Here is a 17,633-nt window from a genome sequence, read left to right as displayed (position 1 = left end):
ATTTTAGAGTAAAACTATTTTGTAAAATATATATTTTATAAAAAAAATATATAGTACAGTATATTTGATTTACTGTGAATTTAAACTTCCATAAATTTTTCATACTTTCATTTTTTTGAAGTGTGTTCATCTTCAGCAATAATCTGCTGAAGTGTTTTCTTTAAAACAAGACCTTGGGTATATATTCCAAAGCATTCTTGAATTACAACCATTTAAGTGTGAATAGTGCATTTTAACCCCCATTCTCAAAAAGGGGGGGTGACAGGTAAATGGCTAGGATGCTGAAAGCTTACTCAAATCCGCCGAATGATACCATACAAGCTTAAATGTTGTTCTTCAGTGTAGTTTGCACACATTTTATCTACTGTTGATGAAAAATAGCAATAGAGTTTGCCTGAAATTACTACGCATTTAGTCAGTTAATGAGGTGAGCAACAACAAAACTACATTTCCCATCATTCTATGTGGCAGATAATGATGAAATACATAGATCAAGCAACAATTACACACCTAATGCACAATTTCCTCTTCATTTTGGTGCATTAGTGCTGAAAGAGCTTTCTGTCTTTATGAACTGGAAGAGAGACATAAAAATGAAATCACTCGACGCATCCATTTTATTTTCGACCAAAAATGCACATCGCATCATAATTACGGCCTCCGAGCTCGTAAACAGAAACATCCCGGGAGGACTTGAAGGCAGCACACACAGATTACAGGCGAAAGAGAGCGCCTGGGTCATTGAAAGGAAACATCAAAGAGAACCAAACGCAAATTTGCTGTTGTCTGTGTCTAGGCTTGATGTGCTAATGAGATGTTGATCACGTGATCACACCTTTTTTTTCCACACGTTGGTCTCATTTGTTTTCTCCACCCTTCCTATCGCTCAGCGGTGGAGGACAGAAAGCTGTTCATCGGCATGGTGTCGAAGAAATGCAATGAGAACGACATCCGGGTCATGTTCTCTCCCTTCGGACAGATCGAGGAGTGCCGCATCTTGAGGGGACCAGACGGACTCAGCCGAGGTGAGACACACGCACGTACTGTGTATATATATATAGAGATCAAGGTTTCTAGTTTTGAAAACGAAACATGTTGGAAAACAAGATTTTTCTTTCTTGTTTGAAATAATTTGATGTGTGCTCTAGCAATCTCAACGCAAATGTGAAACTAACTCTATAAGCTAAGTAGGTGCGATTGCAATGAAGCGTCACACTGGGTAGCCACGCCCACAGTGAAACCTCATTGGTCAAATAAAGCATTCCATGTATCTATATATTAAATGAGAAATATGTTCTGATTGGCAGTGATTGTTTTGCGTCACTCAGAATTTTCACTTTCTATGGGGACACACTGGACTGGACACTGTAAGCAGCAAAAACGTAAGCTCATTAACATATGCCCGCCCACATTTATACATCAACACCTATTCAGTATTCAGCCGCTTGTGCCGTCCTGACGAAAAACAGGGCGAGCTACCAACACATGGCAGTTTGCAACTATTTTACGTTTTTGACCAATCGTATTCTTTTGTACGATCGTATTCATATGTTTTCGTACAATCTGCTCACACCCAATGATGAGCATACACATTGTACAAATTTACACTAGGTCTGTCAAACGATTAATCGTGATTAATCGCATGCAAAATAAAAGTTTGCGTGAGTGCACTGTGTATAATTATTTTGTATATACTGTATATAAATACACACACATGCATATATATATTTAAGAAAAAAATATTATTTATATGTAAAATATTTACATTTATATATAATATAAATTATATATAAATCTATATACAGTATATCAATGTAAATATTTCTTAAATATATACAAGCATGTGTGTGTGTTTATATATATAAAATAATTATACACAGTGCACCCACATATATTATGTAAACACAAACTTTTATTTTGGATGCGATTAATCGCGGTTAATCGTTTGACAGCCCTAATTAATACACAATCGCCACCTCGTAAAATAGTTTTCTCGTGAGATCTAGTTGGAGCTACAGCAGACATCTAACCAATCATAACAGGACTCATGTGCATATAAAAGTCTTAAAGGTACAGTAGCAAAAACCTCATTTTGTTAGTCAAGTCACTGTAAAAATTAATGTGTTTTTGGTGCAAAAAAACTTAAAACACTAGGGCTGTAAATTGATAAAAAAATAAATTTTAATCAATTAATAAATCAAACTTATTACCCCTAAAAGACAATTTAACGCCATTATTGTGTTAAATTAGAAAAGCATCAAATAGACATTAAAACGAATTTATTACACATAAACTTTTGTTGCTCCATTGTCGATTACCATTGATCATAATTTTAACTATTTTATCTTGTAAAACAACAACAAGCTTTTGAAATGCACTTATACAGTAAGTCTATGGAGAAACTGTTGCACACTTGGCCAATTGACCTCCATTGTAAGTGAAAAAGCCTTCACTTAGCTTTCAAAAAATCGAAATTTACAAACGGAGACAAATGTGCACATTCTGATCAAACGTGGTGGTTAGAGAAACTGGTTAGTGTTTTTTAATTTTTTTTTTATTCCAGCTTTTAAGTTCAAAGGTCTGCTACTCATCAAAGTCAGTCTCTCGCTCTGTTTGTGAGGTTGTTTGATTTCCGCAAGAATCATGGGAATATGTGTGGTACATGATAGACTTTTTCCAGCTTGATGTAACCGGTAGGGAATTACACCGTACCTCCATCTTCCCACAATGCTCTGCTTCCGCATACAGCCCTCTTATATCAATCGTTTATCCTCCTCATCCACTCCTCTAGTCGTCCCTCCATCCTCCGTACTCCTCCACAGTCCTTATTTTTTCCCGTCTTTCCCTCCTGTCCTCATGAATATTTTAATTCCACAGGAGATTAACTTTATTCCCTGAGCTAGTGGTTGGAGATATATTCAAAATGCTTCAATGAGAGGAACTAGCACCCCCTCCCATAAAAAAGGATTGGGCGAATAAATAGATGAGTAAATGTGTACGCTAAATCCCATGGAGTAGGAAGACTTTACCAGGACTCTCGCATCGCTATTAACGCGGCCTATCAATCATCATTGAACTTCACTATTAATAAAATATAGATCAGGCCACATGCGAGCGCAGTGCCCTGGGAGCTACCCCACTTTCTTCAAAAAAACTCATCTCTCGCTCTCTCTGTCCTTTCATATCGCACCGCATCCCTCGTTTATTCCCTTTCGATGACACTGGCAGTTATTTATACCTCGTTTGCATTGTTTTCGCCACAGTCACTTAGTCATTCTGAGAAAAATACCTGACCAATTCATAAATGAATTAAAGTAAAAATTGTTCTAAAAAAAACAGTCCCCTGTGACAATTATGCCGTTTTGCTCTCATTATGAGAAAATAATTTGACCCCGGAATGCTACGATTGACCAATCACCGTCAAGTATTCCAGAGGGCTGCTGAATAAGAATAATTAATCACTTTCTTTGGAAACTCTTTCATTCGGTCTCCTCGTTAACGGCTTATCATCTCGACAGATCAGAGTTCGTTCGAGCAGTGAACAAACTCTGTCGCAGGTCAGCATAAACGAGGACTTTGAGAGTTGAAAGAAAAAGTTGTTTTTTTCCTGCGTTTCTCCATCATGAGATGGTTTCTTTAGAGTGTCGCCACAAAATATCACCCTTTCGAGTGTCCAAAGCTGCTTTAATGATGAGGCTAATTAAACAGCCTTACATTGTGCTTTCCGGTTCACTAGCCGGGGCCAGATTCACCCCGCTCTGAAGACAGAAAGGAGGTTGTATTGGAGTGGTAGCGAGAAAAGAGAAGGTAGGTCCGCTATAGTAGGTGCCAGCAGATGTACAGCGCAACCGTGTGGTTCTAACACTGCATTGCAGTGTACAATTATTGCTGACTGAAGTCACGTGGGTCATTAACCAAAATGCATTTTATACATACAATAAATACACCTTATATCTTTTAATTTCTGTATTAAAATTAATTTAGGTATTTTTGGATGGGGGTGGTAAGGGATGTTGCTTAATATTTTTGTTTTATTTCTTAATTTTGTCCGTCAAATCAAAGTTTGATTCAAATCATATGGTGCAACCAACATCTTGCAGACCAATGTAAAATATTAAAATATTTTTTTTTAAATAATTAGACTTTATTACAAGGCAAGCTTAGTTCAGGTTGCAAAAACAAAATGATATTTATAATAGGGCTGTCAAACGATTAATCGCGATTAATCGCATCCAAAATAAAAGTTTGTGTTTACATAATATATGTGGGTGCACTGTGTATAATTATATGTATAAATATACACACATGCTTCTATATATTTAATAAATATTTTCATGTATAAACCGTATATAGATTTATATAATTTACATAATATATAAATATAAATATTTTACATATAAATAATTTTTTTTTCTTAAATAAACATGCATTTGTAAATGAAGAGTTCAGATACAAAAGCCTCTAAATGCCTGAAATTTTCTACTTTAATGATGATTTTTATCAAACTTAAGTTCAGTATATTTAAGTTCAGTAATTTCACTTAAATGGCAATGATTATTACCTATTAATTGTTATTTAAGTAAAATTACTGAACTTAAATATACAAGTTTGATAAAAATCATCATTAAAGAAGAAAATTTCAAATGGCATTTAGAGGCTTTTGCATCTGAACTCTTCATATATATATATATATACAAAATAATTATACACAGTGCACCCACAATCCTAATTTATGAATCAATAGTTAATGATATTTGTTAATGTTACCGTTTAATAATACTTACGATTCACATGTATTCAAGGTGTATGAAAAATATTATTATTTTTACTTGGTTACACCACGTCACACCACTTTGTGACATCGCATTTAAAACGTTATTTAGTATTTTTGTCAAAATGGTATTTTTTTTAAACTCTAAAAACGTGTGCAACTGATTCATTATTATATTTTATTTTTTTGTGAATATCTCATTGACCATTTATGAGACGAGCAACCACTATGTCCTCATTTCCAGTGTGAATGTCAAGATTTTCTTGAAGAATCATGATGAAATCATTGTGGTATTGATCATAAGTTGTAATCGTGAATGTCGCATGCGCTGTATTTCGTATGCAAATTATCCACTGTGGGTGAAGAATAACGCCAAGCTTTCCAGAAAGTACTACTTATTTAACCGGATTATAAGATGACAGGTTTGTCATTTCCCATCATTGTCTATGGCAGCATGAGAATGTTGCAGTATAGGAAAAAAGAGAAAAATAGTATAAAATTGACATGTTCATGTTATTCGGGCCGGCAACACATCGCATCGTAAGTAGTTTAAGTACTCGAAGGAAGCGTTTATGAAAAGACACATTTGTTCTTTCTCCTCCTCCATTCTTTCACTGCATCCGCATATGTAGACGTGTAAGAAGTAGTTAACCCATTAACTAGACTGTCCATGCATGTGAGCATGTCTGTGTCCTCGATATGTATAAATCTGCTGGACTGCACAGTAGAGTAGAGCTCTTCAAACAGGGTTGCGCTTTCCCCCAGCATGCCTCCATATGGCCTGTTCCTCTGGCTCCCGCTTGCACCGCTTCGGTTCCAAGACTCCTCGTCCCAGATGCCATTGCAAGCTCTCCTGAAACACACACTCGCCTCCAGGGATTACTCGACTTGATTATACAGTTATTTAAAAAGGAATATTACATATTTATGTTTTATGTATTTTCTTTTTTGTGCGTGTTAGTTAGTGGGGAACTAAAATCATAAAATCATTGTGTGTGAAAACTTTTTCCTTTGGCCTTTCGATTTAATGTCAATAATATTTACAAATCATAACACTGAGAGAAAAAAAGAGAAAATCACTCACTTCCATTCATCTTTGAAGCACGAATTAAAATAGTTTTAATGAAACCTGAGACACTTCTGTCCCTCAGTTGAAAGTCCATTCCACCAAAACTTTTTCAAATAGGTCATGACCAAATTATCAATTTTGATACTAACCCTAAAATGTATTATATTCATTTAAAAATTTGAAATAAAAGTGTCATGTTTTTGTTGTGGTATCAAAATCGTGAAATTTCACTAGCATTGGTATGAACAGTTGAACTATTGGTATCGCAGTAACCGTGGGCCGTGACAAAGTACGTATGTGTGTGTGTGTGTGTATGCGATGACACTAGCCACACACTCTAACCCCATAGCCATCACACCAAACAAAACTAAAGAACTGATACCATTGCTGATAGTCATTTTGTTGAGTGTGTATTTTGAGATGTTGAATGTTGAATGTTTATCTGAAGCTGAATGTTGAATGTTGATCGTTCTATTCTAGCAACTGTATAGCACTGTTGTCTGCTGTGTTCTTTGTACGATCTTTGTTTTTTGGCTTTATAACAACCTGTCCAACCCTTTTGTCTTGTTTTGTTTCTCTCTCGTCTCTCCTCCTTCCTCTCCTCTCCTCCCTCCCTCCCTCCCATGTCCCTCCCCTCCTTCCTGCAGGATGTGCGTTTGTCACGTTTTCTACCAGGGCTATGGCACAGAATGCAATCAAAGGCATGCATCAGTCTCAAACCATGGAGGTACTGTACCCTTGTCTTCTCTCTCTCTCTCTCTCTCTCTCTCTCTCTCTCTCTCTCTCTCTCTCTCTCTCTCTCTCTCAGTTCCTAAACCTAGTGAGCTTACTGTATGTAGGCATAATTTGAAGGGTGTGCTCCCCTCGGGTGTACATTTGGACATCCTTTTAATACAATAAAGCATTGTGCTGAGCTCAGTGAAAAAAATCCAAGATGCCCTTCTATGATATGTCCGTTTTAAAAATAACTCATTCAGATCCTTGTAGCATCAATAATCTCAAATTTAAAGTCACCAATTCAATTCATGCTTAGTTGTTGTAGTGTCATTGTTAGGTTATCAGCTTCCATCCGAAAATGGTGAACAATACCCGTGATCTTGATACTAAAGTAAAGTATGTGAAGAAATAGTTCAAATTAAAACTAATTTACCAAATCTTGTGTGCTATTTTTGTTTCATTCATTAGTGTTGTGTTGTTAGCTTACCCAGACAGCAAACTGACATTGAATCAACGTGGAAACGGCGTATCTCATGACATTGAAACAACGTTGATTTTGCTCATCGAATTAACGTTGAACCAACTTCAGACGCGGCATTCTTCAAAGCTAAATGAAAATTGAAAATTGGTTTGCTTTCATAACGTTGAAACAACGCGTTGATTTCAAGTTGATTTTCCGTTAGTTTTGAAAGAATGACGCATCTGACGTTGGTTCAACGTTAATTCGATGAGCAAAACAATGTCAGATCAACGTTGTTTCGATGTCATTTTTCCACGTTGATTCAATGTCAGTTTGCTATCTGGGTAGCGACATGCTAATACCAAACTCAAAGTCAACGTTGTGTGAGTGTGGCATTTGTATGACACACAATTTGCTGTCTAGACCATTCCCAATACGAAAGTATTGTTGTTAGCTTAGCAGAATGTTAATGGTAACATTTTACCACTTTTCTGGATGTTCTACTTTGTTTTGCTTATTAGAATATCGGTGTTAGCTTAAGGACATGCTGATCCCAAACTCTAAAGTACATGTTGTCAAGTGTCGTGCATTTGACACTAGTTGCTGCCTATGAAGAGTGTTCTAAATAGGTAACTTTTCGGTGCGTTTACATTTGCATTTGTTAAAAGTTAAACATGCAAATTTACCTATAAATCTGCGTAGTTTGCAAGTGAACTACATTCTATTGAGATTTTGACCACTTATTGATATTGATATTGATAAGATATTGACGACTTGTATTGAGATTAACGTTGTTAGCTTAGCAGAATGCTAATGTGTCAACATTAGCATTCTATATCAAATCAAGAAAAATTGTGGCAACAGATTACAAGCAATATTATGAAATTTAACAAATTAGTATTGAGTAATAATTAATCAAATTAATTCCTTAAAAGTTAACCATTCAAAATGAGTAAAACTTACAACAACAACCTAACAAAAACATAAATTGAAGTCACCATTTGTTTTAGGTTTGTTTTAAAATGACGGTTTTCTCCTTCAGTGATTCTGCTTGTTAACTTCAATGTTGGCAATATAAAACAAAGAGTTATTTATTAATCTTTGCCGTCTGTCTGTTAGTGAGATATTTTTGTAAAATTTTTTGGGTGTAAACTTTACTCATTTTAAATGGTTAACATTTAAGGAATAATTCGATTAATTATTGCTCAATTCTAATTTGTTAAGTTTATTGCTTGTAATCTGTTGCCACAATTCTATTGATTTACATAAAGCATATTCATTTTTACAGTGCATTTCAGCTTTTTCTTGGATTCTCTGCTTTGTTTTTGCCTACTAGAATATGTCAGTTAGCTTAACAACATCCCAAACCAGTATGTAAGTAAGCGTGCGTGACGCACAAGTTGCTGCCTACATAGAGCGTTCCAAATCAGTCACTTACGAGGATTCATTTCACTCGGATGCTGCCAAGACAATTAGACTGCTGCTCTTGCTATCTCTCTATCTTTTTCTCTCTCTTATTTCTATTTGAATTGGCCAGTATCACTACCATGTTCGATTTTCCCATTGAACTTCTAAGTTGCAAGACAAAAGTTTTTTCTCTCAGTCAGTCACTTTTCTGCAAAACTTTTAACACCATATTAAGTGCCTCTTCGCTCCCTGTCATTACTGTCAGTCATTGCTAAAACCACCCATGGTCAAATGGGTCAAACTAAGACGGACCCCCCCAGACCAACCCACCCAACCAGTCTGCTATTAGAAGACGGGTTTGGTTGTGGCGATGTCACAGACGCTTTAATAACAGACCTCCGACGGGCCCTTGCATTGTGATTGCCCTGTAGAGTTTAGCAGTCCGTCTCAGTGCCTGTCAAAATGTCAAAGCTCTGACACACCAAATCAGAGGGTGCTGACAGCTGTCTAATACAGGGTCCTAACTATGCCACTGCGTGTGTGTGTGTGTGTGTGCGACTTGCACACTTATGTCACCACTCCCCGCAAATTTCCCAACGTACGTTAACCCTTACAGACATGCTGTTTTTAACACCGACGCCCGGATTTAAAGGCCACCTATTAACCAATCAGAAACCGTTGACACTAATGGATTTAAGCCGCTTTCTCGAGTCTCTGAAGGCCTGTATTTATCAATTCTTAGCTAAATTTACATACATATTTTATCTCTTTGTCTGCCGGTCGCATTGCTGCACTAAATACGCAAAGGGAAAGTAATAACCCAGTTTTGATGAGATTGAGTAAATTGGATTGTTGTTGTTGTTGTTGTTGTTTTTTCGGCCATCTCTTCGCCCTTCCCTCACACCGAGGAATTTGTGGCCTTTCTGAATGCCATGACTTAATGAAAACGGATATGACAGAGGGTGGTCATGCATGCGATTGGGCACACGGCACGCACACAGTTGCGATCGGCCTTGAGCGTCTCAAAGGATTGTTTTCAGTGCTGTGATTTGCTAAAGTCTCCCTGGATGTTCATCTCGTTTGATATGTGTTTGTCTCTCTTTATCTCTGTGTTTGTGTGTGTGTGTCTCCACAGATGCACGTTTGTATGCTCCTGTATATTTCATGGGGGTGTGTTCTTTTTTTTTTAACTGCTCAAATAACGTATGGGCATGTTTTTATAAGATTAACCTAAGCGTCACCTATTTAAACTTGTACACTTTAGCTTCAATCTACTTCTTTCACATTAGTCAGAGGCTGCAGAGTGTGTGTGTGTGTGTAAGAGAGAAAGACAGAGCGAGTGAGTAATGAGATTTTTTCGGTCTCTTGAGATGTTCACTCGGAGATGGCACCACTCGATTGACAGCTTGAGTTAAATCTCATCCCCCCCCCTTACAAGTTTTATTTTTACCTCCCCTCCATCTGAGAGCAGAAATAAGAAAATCAGCTCTCCTAATGGAAGGAACACTGTAGAACGCTCCGGGTGGATGTGAGGCGCACCACCTCCAAGAAACTCAAATGCTCTCTCTCTTGCACATTCACTCGTTCTAGAGTCTGTGATCTTTCATCTTTTTTTTTTGTCAGTCTGTGGTTCGCAGTTCAGTGAGAGCACAACAGAGTGATTTATCAGAGTGAATCAGCACCTGTAATGTCGAGACAAGAGACAGAGATGCAGAATAATTGCCTTGAAGCACTCGTCTCAATCTTTCGTCCTCTTGTGGCTCCATACGGCTGCCCTGCGTTAGCTGCCGTTGCCTGAGGAACAGCTTTGATATTAATACATGTAATGGTGTTTCTTAATGTTCTTACTGAACACCGTTTACAAAGTCTTCCTTCTATAACTTGTGCGCTTGCGTCAGAGAAAATTCTGTTACTTCATGCCGTCGTGATGATTTATATTTTAGTCTGCTACTCACTCAAAGCAACTAAACGCTTTAGAAGACCTTGGATGTATTGAGTGGTTCGTGTTAACTGCTGTTATGGTACATCTTTGGGTGAACATGGTACAAATGGAAAAAAAAAAACTAAGAAGAAAAAAATTAATATCATGCGTTTTGTTTAAATGCAGGAAAAAACATTTTAGGTTGTCAAAAATTAAGCTACATACCCCAGTTCTTATTAGCATAATTCAGTATATACACTGTAAAAACATATTTTGAAACATTTTTTTTCTTTTGTCAAATCAACTTAAATAATGTATGTAGTTCATACAACATAATATTTTGAGTTTTTGATGATTAAATCAATCTCCTTCATTGTATTAACTCAATTTTTTCCATTTCAATGAACCTAAAATTTTAAGGCAACCAGGTTACTTATTTTTTTTTTTTAAGTTAAACCAACAATTGTAAAGTATTATGCTAATGCAGTATATGTATTAATTTTTTGTATTACAAATTACACTAAATTCTTGCATTATACTTACTGGAATCTAATTATACTAAATCTAATTCATGTATTTGTAAAATATCTGATCTGGGAAGCAAATAATAAATAATACAGCACTGTTTTACAAAATAAAATAAAAATATTAACATAAATAAAACTTACAACAATATTGTAGTGAGAATTTGGGTTAGATTGTGCTTAATTCTCATAAGAATAATACATTTTTGTATTTTTATATTGTATTTTTTAGTAAATGTTACCTGGACTTGTTTTCATCAGATTAACCATTGTTGACTTTTTTTTATAAAACCTGGGATTATTATATTCAGCATTTTGCTAAATGTTTGTGAAACCCCCCCCCCCCCCCGATGATTTCAAAAACCATGAGAGTTAGATGATGACTAAATGAAATAATCTTTTGGTTGAATAACCACATCAGGATCTAACACAACACTTGCATTATATTCTGACCCTGAGGGCTTTAGTTAAACAGGCATCACCGGTCAGGCCCAAGATGTTTACGTTTGTTTGCTTTCGAGAGAGACCGAACGCGTGAGAGATTAGCTAGAAATGCGGCAGGTCTGCAGGGTGCAGCGAGGGCTGTTGGGTGGGAGATCTCGCTCGCTGCCTCGCTCTCTCAGACAGATGATGAAATAGTTTTATAAAGCAGGAAATCGCTTTCCTGGGAAATAAAATCAGCAGCACAGCACAGCACAGGACTCTCATTTCACCAAGAACTCCCGTCGCTCCAGCGGTTGTGTGTGTGTGCCATTATCGGTTTATGCAGTACCTCGGCACAAGATCATTGCTCTTCTAGTTACTTAGATTTCCCTCTGTTTTACCTCTTTTTCTCTTCCGCTTTCCTCCTCTGTCCTCACAGGGCTGCTCCTCCCCCATGGTGGTGAAGTTTGCCGACACGCAGAAGGATAAGGAACAGCGGCGGCTGCAGCAGCAGTTGGCGCAGCAGATGCAGCAGTTGAACAGCGCGTCTGCCTGGGGCAGCCTGACCGGCCTGACCGGCCTCACCCCACAGTATCTGGCAGTAAGAGGACACACCACGCCCACCAGCAGCACAGCCAGCGCAGCCGCCGCAGTCAGTCACTGTCTCCACCCACTGCCCCGCCCCCCCCACCTCTCTCGCTCTCTCCGAGCTAGTCTTCACCCCTTTCCAAATCTCTCATCTGTAGAACTTCGATCGTGCCTCGATCGATCGAAACCGGTCCCCATTCTCAAAACTATGAAGGGTGGTGCTGCCATTTTAGAAGCCGTTAGGGCAGTGGTTCTTAACCAAGGGGTCTACATTTTCCAAGGGGGCCTCTTGATTTTATAATAATAGTAATAATTATTATTATAAACGGTATTGAAGAAGATAAAAAGACTGGTAATCAATATATTATGGACGCTTGTTTCCACCACAGAAAAATAAAATAAAAAGGTAATTGTGACTTATCTCACAATTCTGACTTTTTATTTAAGAATTGTGTGATATAAAGTCAGAATTGCGTGTTATAAAGTCAGATTTTTGAAATATAAACTCGCAATTGCGACTTTATATCATGCAATTCTGACTTTATAACATGCAACTGCGACTTTATCTCAGAATTCGGACTTTATATCTCACGATTCTGATAAATAATGTCAATTTTCTTTTAAAACTGTTTTATTCCGTGGCAGAAACAAGCTTCCTTAAGATATTGTGTTGTTCTCCACAACCCTCAACAACTCGTTTAAAAAATAAAACATGTTTTCCAATGTCTAGGAAAAAAAAAACTGTATATATTGCATAGTCTAATTTTAAAAGTGTGATTTCTAGGCGTAATGGATATTTTTAGAATTGGGTTATAAATTTTGAATGAAAAGAAGAAAAAAAAAGAAATGTTTATATCAGGAGAAGAAACAAGGCCTTGGAATATTGTTGTGGACAATGTGGGTCCTTGGAATCCAAAAGGTTAAGAACCTCTGCGTGGAAACAGTTTCTTTTTTTTTTTTTTCAGCCTTAGTTACTGAAGTATTTGTCCCACTCATTTTATGCATTGGCATTTTTTTTTTAATCTTCAGTGAAAGCCATAAACCCAAACCACCCAAGATCAATCACCACAATTCAACAATTCATCCCATGGCATGATGCATTGCAAAGAAACTTAGTACTAATCAAATAGTAAAGATTAAAAAAATTCAATTTAAAACAATACATAATAAAGTAGTATATGCCATCTTCATAGGATTATGCAGTATTCTTAAATATCAGTTTCTCTATAGAGAAAATGAAAGCCCCGCTCTGGCTCTGTTGTGTAATTGGATAGGAATGAGAACAATACATAAATTCCCTGTTAAACTCATGCCCATCTTCACGCTCCTAAATATAAAGAGGATACAAACATGGTGGTGACATTTACTAGCATTTTTGTCCATAAGGACAGTGGGTGAGGATTAAAGGACTATGCAAGAGCATTGGGACAGGGCCATCTCTCCCACCCTTCTGCTTCTCCTTTTTCTGCCTTTTCCACTTCCCTGTCATTTTGAGGCTACGTTCAGCTTTTAAGCAGTCTGAGGGGTCTAGTTCAATGTCATCCTAATCCTCTAGAGTCATTTAGAGTCTGCTCTCCTCTCCCCTTTCATGTGCAGAAACTGCCCAGGACAGCAACACACTGCCAGCAGAACTGACGGGCGACTCTTAGCATGACAGTGTTCACTGGCACCGATGTATGAGTCTAATACCTTGAAGTGCTCCTCAAGTATTTTGTGATTTAGTTCCTTTAAGTATTTGACATGGTTTTCACTCTCAGCACTATTTTTTTGTGAATTGCTCTCAGATTATGGTTTCGAGAGATTTTATGAAATATATGAATTTATTTAGCATGATAACCATTCTTAACACAGTGTCCATTCTCACTGTGTTAATGTGATTAAAATTTTAAATTCCATATCTATCTTAAACTGAGATTTAGTGCTAATTGGCCGCATAGCAATAATGTGCCATGCTGCAAACCATTTTATTGGTCACTTGTTGCACTTAAAAGTGCAATTATATTAGACATCACACATGTTGTATATTAGAAATCAAATATATTTTAATTGGCATTGGCATTGGATTTTGTTTATTACATTAAATATGTTGATAAATACAAAATTAGAGCGGGCCCAATCCTAATACTTGAGGAACACCAGTGGCTAAGACCATGCCCTGACGGATAGAGGCCTTATGTGTTGCTTTGCTGTTGACAGACTGCTCTATAGTGTCACTCCAGACAACATGGAACATGGGAACAAACCACAATGTTTCATCTATATTTAGCTAACACTAGCTCCTTCAAACATTATCCTTATAAATCCATCACCATAAGCCAATGCATAATTGTGATTACACATTAACGGTCTGTTTTTTTTCCCCTCTCTTCCTCCCAGTTGCTCCAACAAGCGACCTCCTCCAGTAACTTAGGAGCGTTCAGTGGTATTCAACAAATGGCAGGTGAGATACTGATCTCAGATCTGTTACTACCCTACCCCCATTGTAACTCCTCAACTAAACTCCCATCCCCCCCTACTAAACCATTCAACCCAGCTCAGGATTGAATAACAAAAACCCAGTTTGACACCTGAGCAGATCCAGGATCAGCAGAGGTTCGGCTGAGGACATTGTCATCCCGCCTCAGAGTTTAGTTTCATCATGCTGCAAACTTCCTGGCTTTCTACAATGTTTAGCACACCTAGATACTTTTGTAATGTTTGTAAGCGTATGTGTGTGTCAGATTTGATTGAGCCATTCTTTTCCAATGTACATCAAACCCCTTTTTTTTGTTTGTTTCTTGAAAGAAGAAATCTCATCATCCAATCACTTTCCCTTGCCTGGGGTCTGTGAGGCTTATGATTATGATGATACGCCCCATCAACCCTCAGATGCCTTCAGCTTTTTACATTTTCACTTTAGCAGTCCTCAAAGAAGAGCAAAAAAATGAATATAACCGTTTCAAAAGAGGCCACTTATCACTGTTTTTTTCATGCCACAAATACTGTCAAATTCACCAGCAACAATATGGATGCCTCATCGAAGCAACATGACACGATTCTTTCTTCATGCTGACTGGAATATGATTAGTGTTTTACAACATCCATCCGCCGATGAGCTCCTGCTTGCTCTCGCTGTTAGATAGGTGTATGTCGTTCTCCCTTTGACAGTTTTTTTTGCCGTCGACTTTCTCAAAGTTCCTCTTTGCTCGGTTTCCTTCTTTCCCCCCTCCCCCGTTTTCAACGTTTTTTGGTTGTCTTTTGCATTACATTCCCAGTGTGCGTCTCTGTTCTTGTCAGGTCTTAATTGTGGACTGTTTATCAAGCTGCCAGGCCTTCAAGGAAAGTGAAATATTTATAGCACACGGTCTTGCCTAATTGCAGCTGCTAAGGATGAAAGAAAAAGAACGTATTAGCATCTAGAATGGCTTACAGTGTGTGTAGGATGAGTGCCTTTATCTCCTAAAGCCTTCCCCCCCCCTGACAACAGTTTTGCACACCAGAGAGTGGCTTCCTCATTAATGTAGGCTCTTGTGGAGTGGTTGAGCAGGACTGTGGTGTTTTTGTTTACCATTATGAAGAGAGTCCTGGAAGCTCTCGTTTAAGTTCAGTGGTACATCTGTGACAGCCTCTCAGCGAGAATGAAGTTCACATTGAGCCAAACCAGCGGCAGCTGCCACCACACAATTAAAGAGCGGAAAATTCCCACATTAACATAACAATAGCATTTTCTGGAACTCATTTTTAAGGCAATATAATTACCAAAAAACAGCTCAGTTTAGACTTTTAATAAAACCGGGTTATTTGCGCAAAATAATGGGAGTTGGTCACGCATGATGGACGAAGTAGTTTGTTATTATACTTTCAGATTATATACAGAAATGTGTCAGCGCTGGATTAATGGAACCATTCAACTAAAAAAGAAAATTCTCTCATTTGCTCACCGTCGTGTCGTTTCAAACATGTATGACTTATTTCCTTTTGTGGAACCGAAAGGAAGACTTTTTTTCCATGTCCAAGCTGCTCTTTTGCACACAATGGACAGACTGATCTCATGAAGTAGCGTGTGTGTGACACGCCAATTCGTATTTCCATTTCTGGCGTGCTATCAAGACGCATAATCGCTTTTCAGCGTGTTTATGAACGTCGTTGACTTAACGTTATTACTGTATATATATAAATATGTGACTTACCTCAACTCCGTCCCTAAACCTAACCGTCACTGGGGTTAATGGCATTTATGACTGTTCCCTTACCATCCTAGGAAAAAAAAGATCGCTCCCCAGATGTAGAGCTACATTTTGCTTCGTTTCGCTCGGACATTTGACGGCGTGTACAGACACGCGGAATCACTCGGACGTTAATGGCGTACACGCATACACGTGGATACACGCGGATAGCTCAAAATGCGTAGAGATAACACGGCACTTGACTCGAAAGTGGCGTGTATGTTTACGCAAAAGTCATGATGTCATGTTGCAATGGAAATAGTACAGAACGTTGTTTTGTGCAAACACTGTACATTTATTTACATGTCGTATATCACCAAGTTCAACCAACGACGTTTGACTTTGTTGATGCCACACTTGGCATACGACACATCTTGATGTTAAATATTTGAATTTACTTCAGCACAAATGAACCAAACTCAACCAAGAACTACTGAATTAAGAACTAATCAAGGTCTTCAGGATTACTAGAAACCTCATGCAAGAGACGCGGGTTTATTTTGCCTCTTTTAAAGTGGCGAACCGGCCAAAACATTTTACGTAAAAAGTTGAAAGTAGACCATTGCGTAATCCCAAGCCAGAAACCTGTTCAAGATGAACAGATAAACATATCAAGTCTGTTTGAGACACTACTTGAAGTGCGAATCGACAGGAGCTCTCAAACTCAACAGGATTTGAAGGCTTTTCTCGGCTGAATTGTGAAATCTTTGGACCCCTCCATCTGTCGCCTGGCAACCGTCTATGATTGGCAGACGATATATACAGCTGACATCTGCTGTGTCTGTGCTGTGGGTGGAGTTACGGGCCATAAGGAGCTCCATTACACATGATGAACATTCAGCGAGAGCCAGCATCACCTCTTTCCTGACACCTCTCGCTCCACTCGGTCTGCGAAGAGTGTGAAAATACTGCATGGATGGATCTCTCTTTTTCTCTGTCTCTGCCTCTCTCACACTAGCAGAAGTGCCCTTCTCAACCACAGAATTCACATTGTGCCAAATACCCAATGGCCATGTTTTACACTTGTGTGCCAGAAACTCAAAATGGGTTCTTTTCCGCTTTATTCAGAAGCACAAAGGCGGTCACAAAGCCCTCAATTTCAGAGTCCATTTCCGCCGTAACCTCTTTCTTTGACCCCCCAAAACTGCACTTTCTCCTTCAATGACAGCTCTAGCTTCTTTTATAGTATATACTATACAATACATGAAATCAGAAATGGCCTATTTAAGTCTTATTGTAAATACTTCCATTAAACTAAAATTACTTGTTTTCAGGGTGACATCCCAAATTCCTTTTGATTTTCGAAACCAACTATGTTGAAGCCACTTTTAACAGGTCCCGCCCAACTTTCTCTCTTTAATTTGTTCTTAAAGTGCCCCGCCACCGAAGTAAACTGGGTTGTTTAGGACCTGCAACACGTTACAGATTTATCTGTGCCCTTATATCTTGACCTGGACTTTGTTTTGCAATTAGAGGTAGATTCCCTGCCTCTAATCACCTTCTGTGATGTGCTAATTAGACTCTTAATGCACTCCTCATGCTTGCCCG

At 38.0% G+C, this 17,633-nt stretch overlaps 1 protein-coding gene across 36 annotated transcripts in view; it reads left to right on the top strand.

Moving 5' to 3' along the window:
* The window catches only part of celf2 (cugbp, Elav-like family member 2), a 163,465-nt gene that overhangs the window by 126,796 nt on the left and 19,036 nt on the right, over positions 1-17,633 (top strand). For 21 of the 36 annotated variants that reach the window (XM_089126704.1, XM_089126703.1, XM_039668577.2 and 18 more), the window contains 4 exons: positions 891-1,025; positions 6,488-6,567; positions 11,732-11,944; positions 14,257-14,320. In XM_089126704.1, the coding sequence (XP_088982830.1) occupies positions 891-1,025; positions 6,488-6,567; positions 11,732-11,944; positions 14,257-14,320 (492 nt within the window). The remainder of the gene's footprint in view (positions 1-890; positions 1,026-6,487; positions 6,568-11,731; positions 11,945-14,256; positions 14,321-17,633) is intronic. The other 15 variants (XM_089126706.1, XM_039668594.2, XM_089126712.1 and 12 more) reach the window with 2 other exon arrangements.

Source organism: Pimephales promelas, chromosome 24, assembly GCF_988280905.1.
Source record: "Pimephales promelas chromosome 24, fPimPro1.hap1.1, whole genome shotgun sequence".
NCBI classification, from domain to species: domain Eukaryota; kingdom Metazoa; phylum Chordata; class Actinopteri; order Cypriniformes; family Leuciscidae; genus Pimephales; species Pimephales promelas.
Note: the sequence above shows the minus strand (reverse complement) of the source record. Positions and strands in the feature narration are given on the sequence as shown.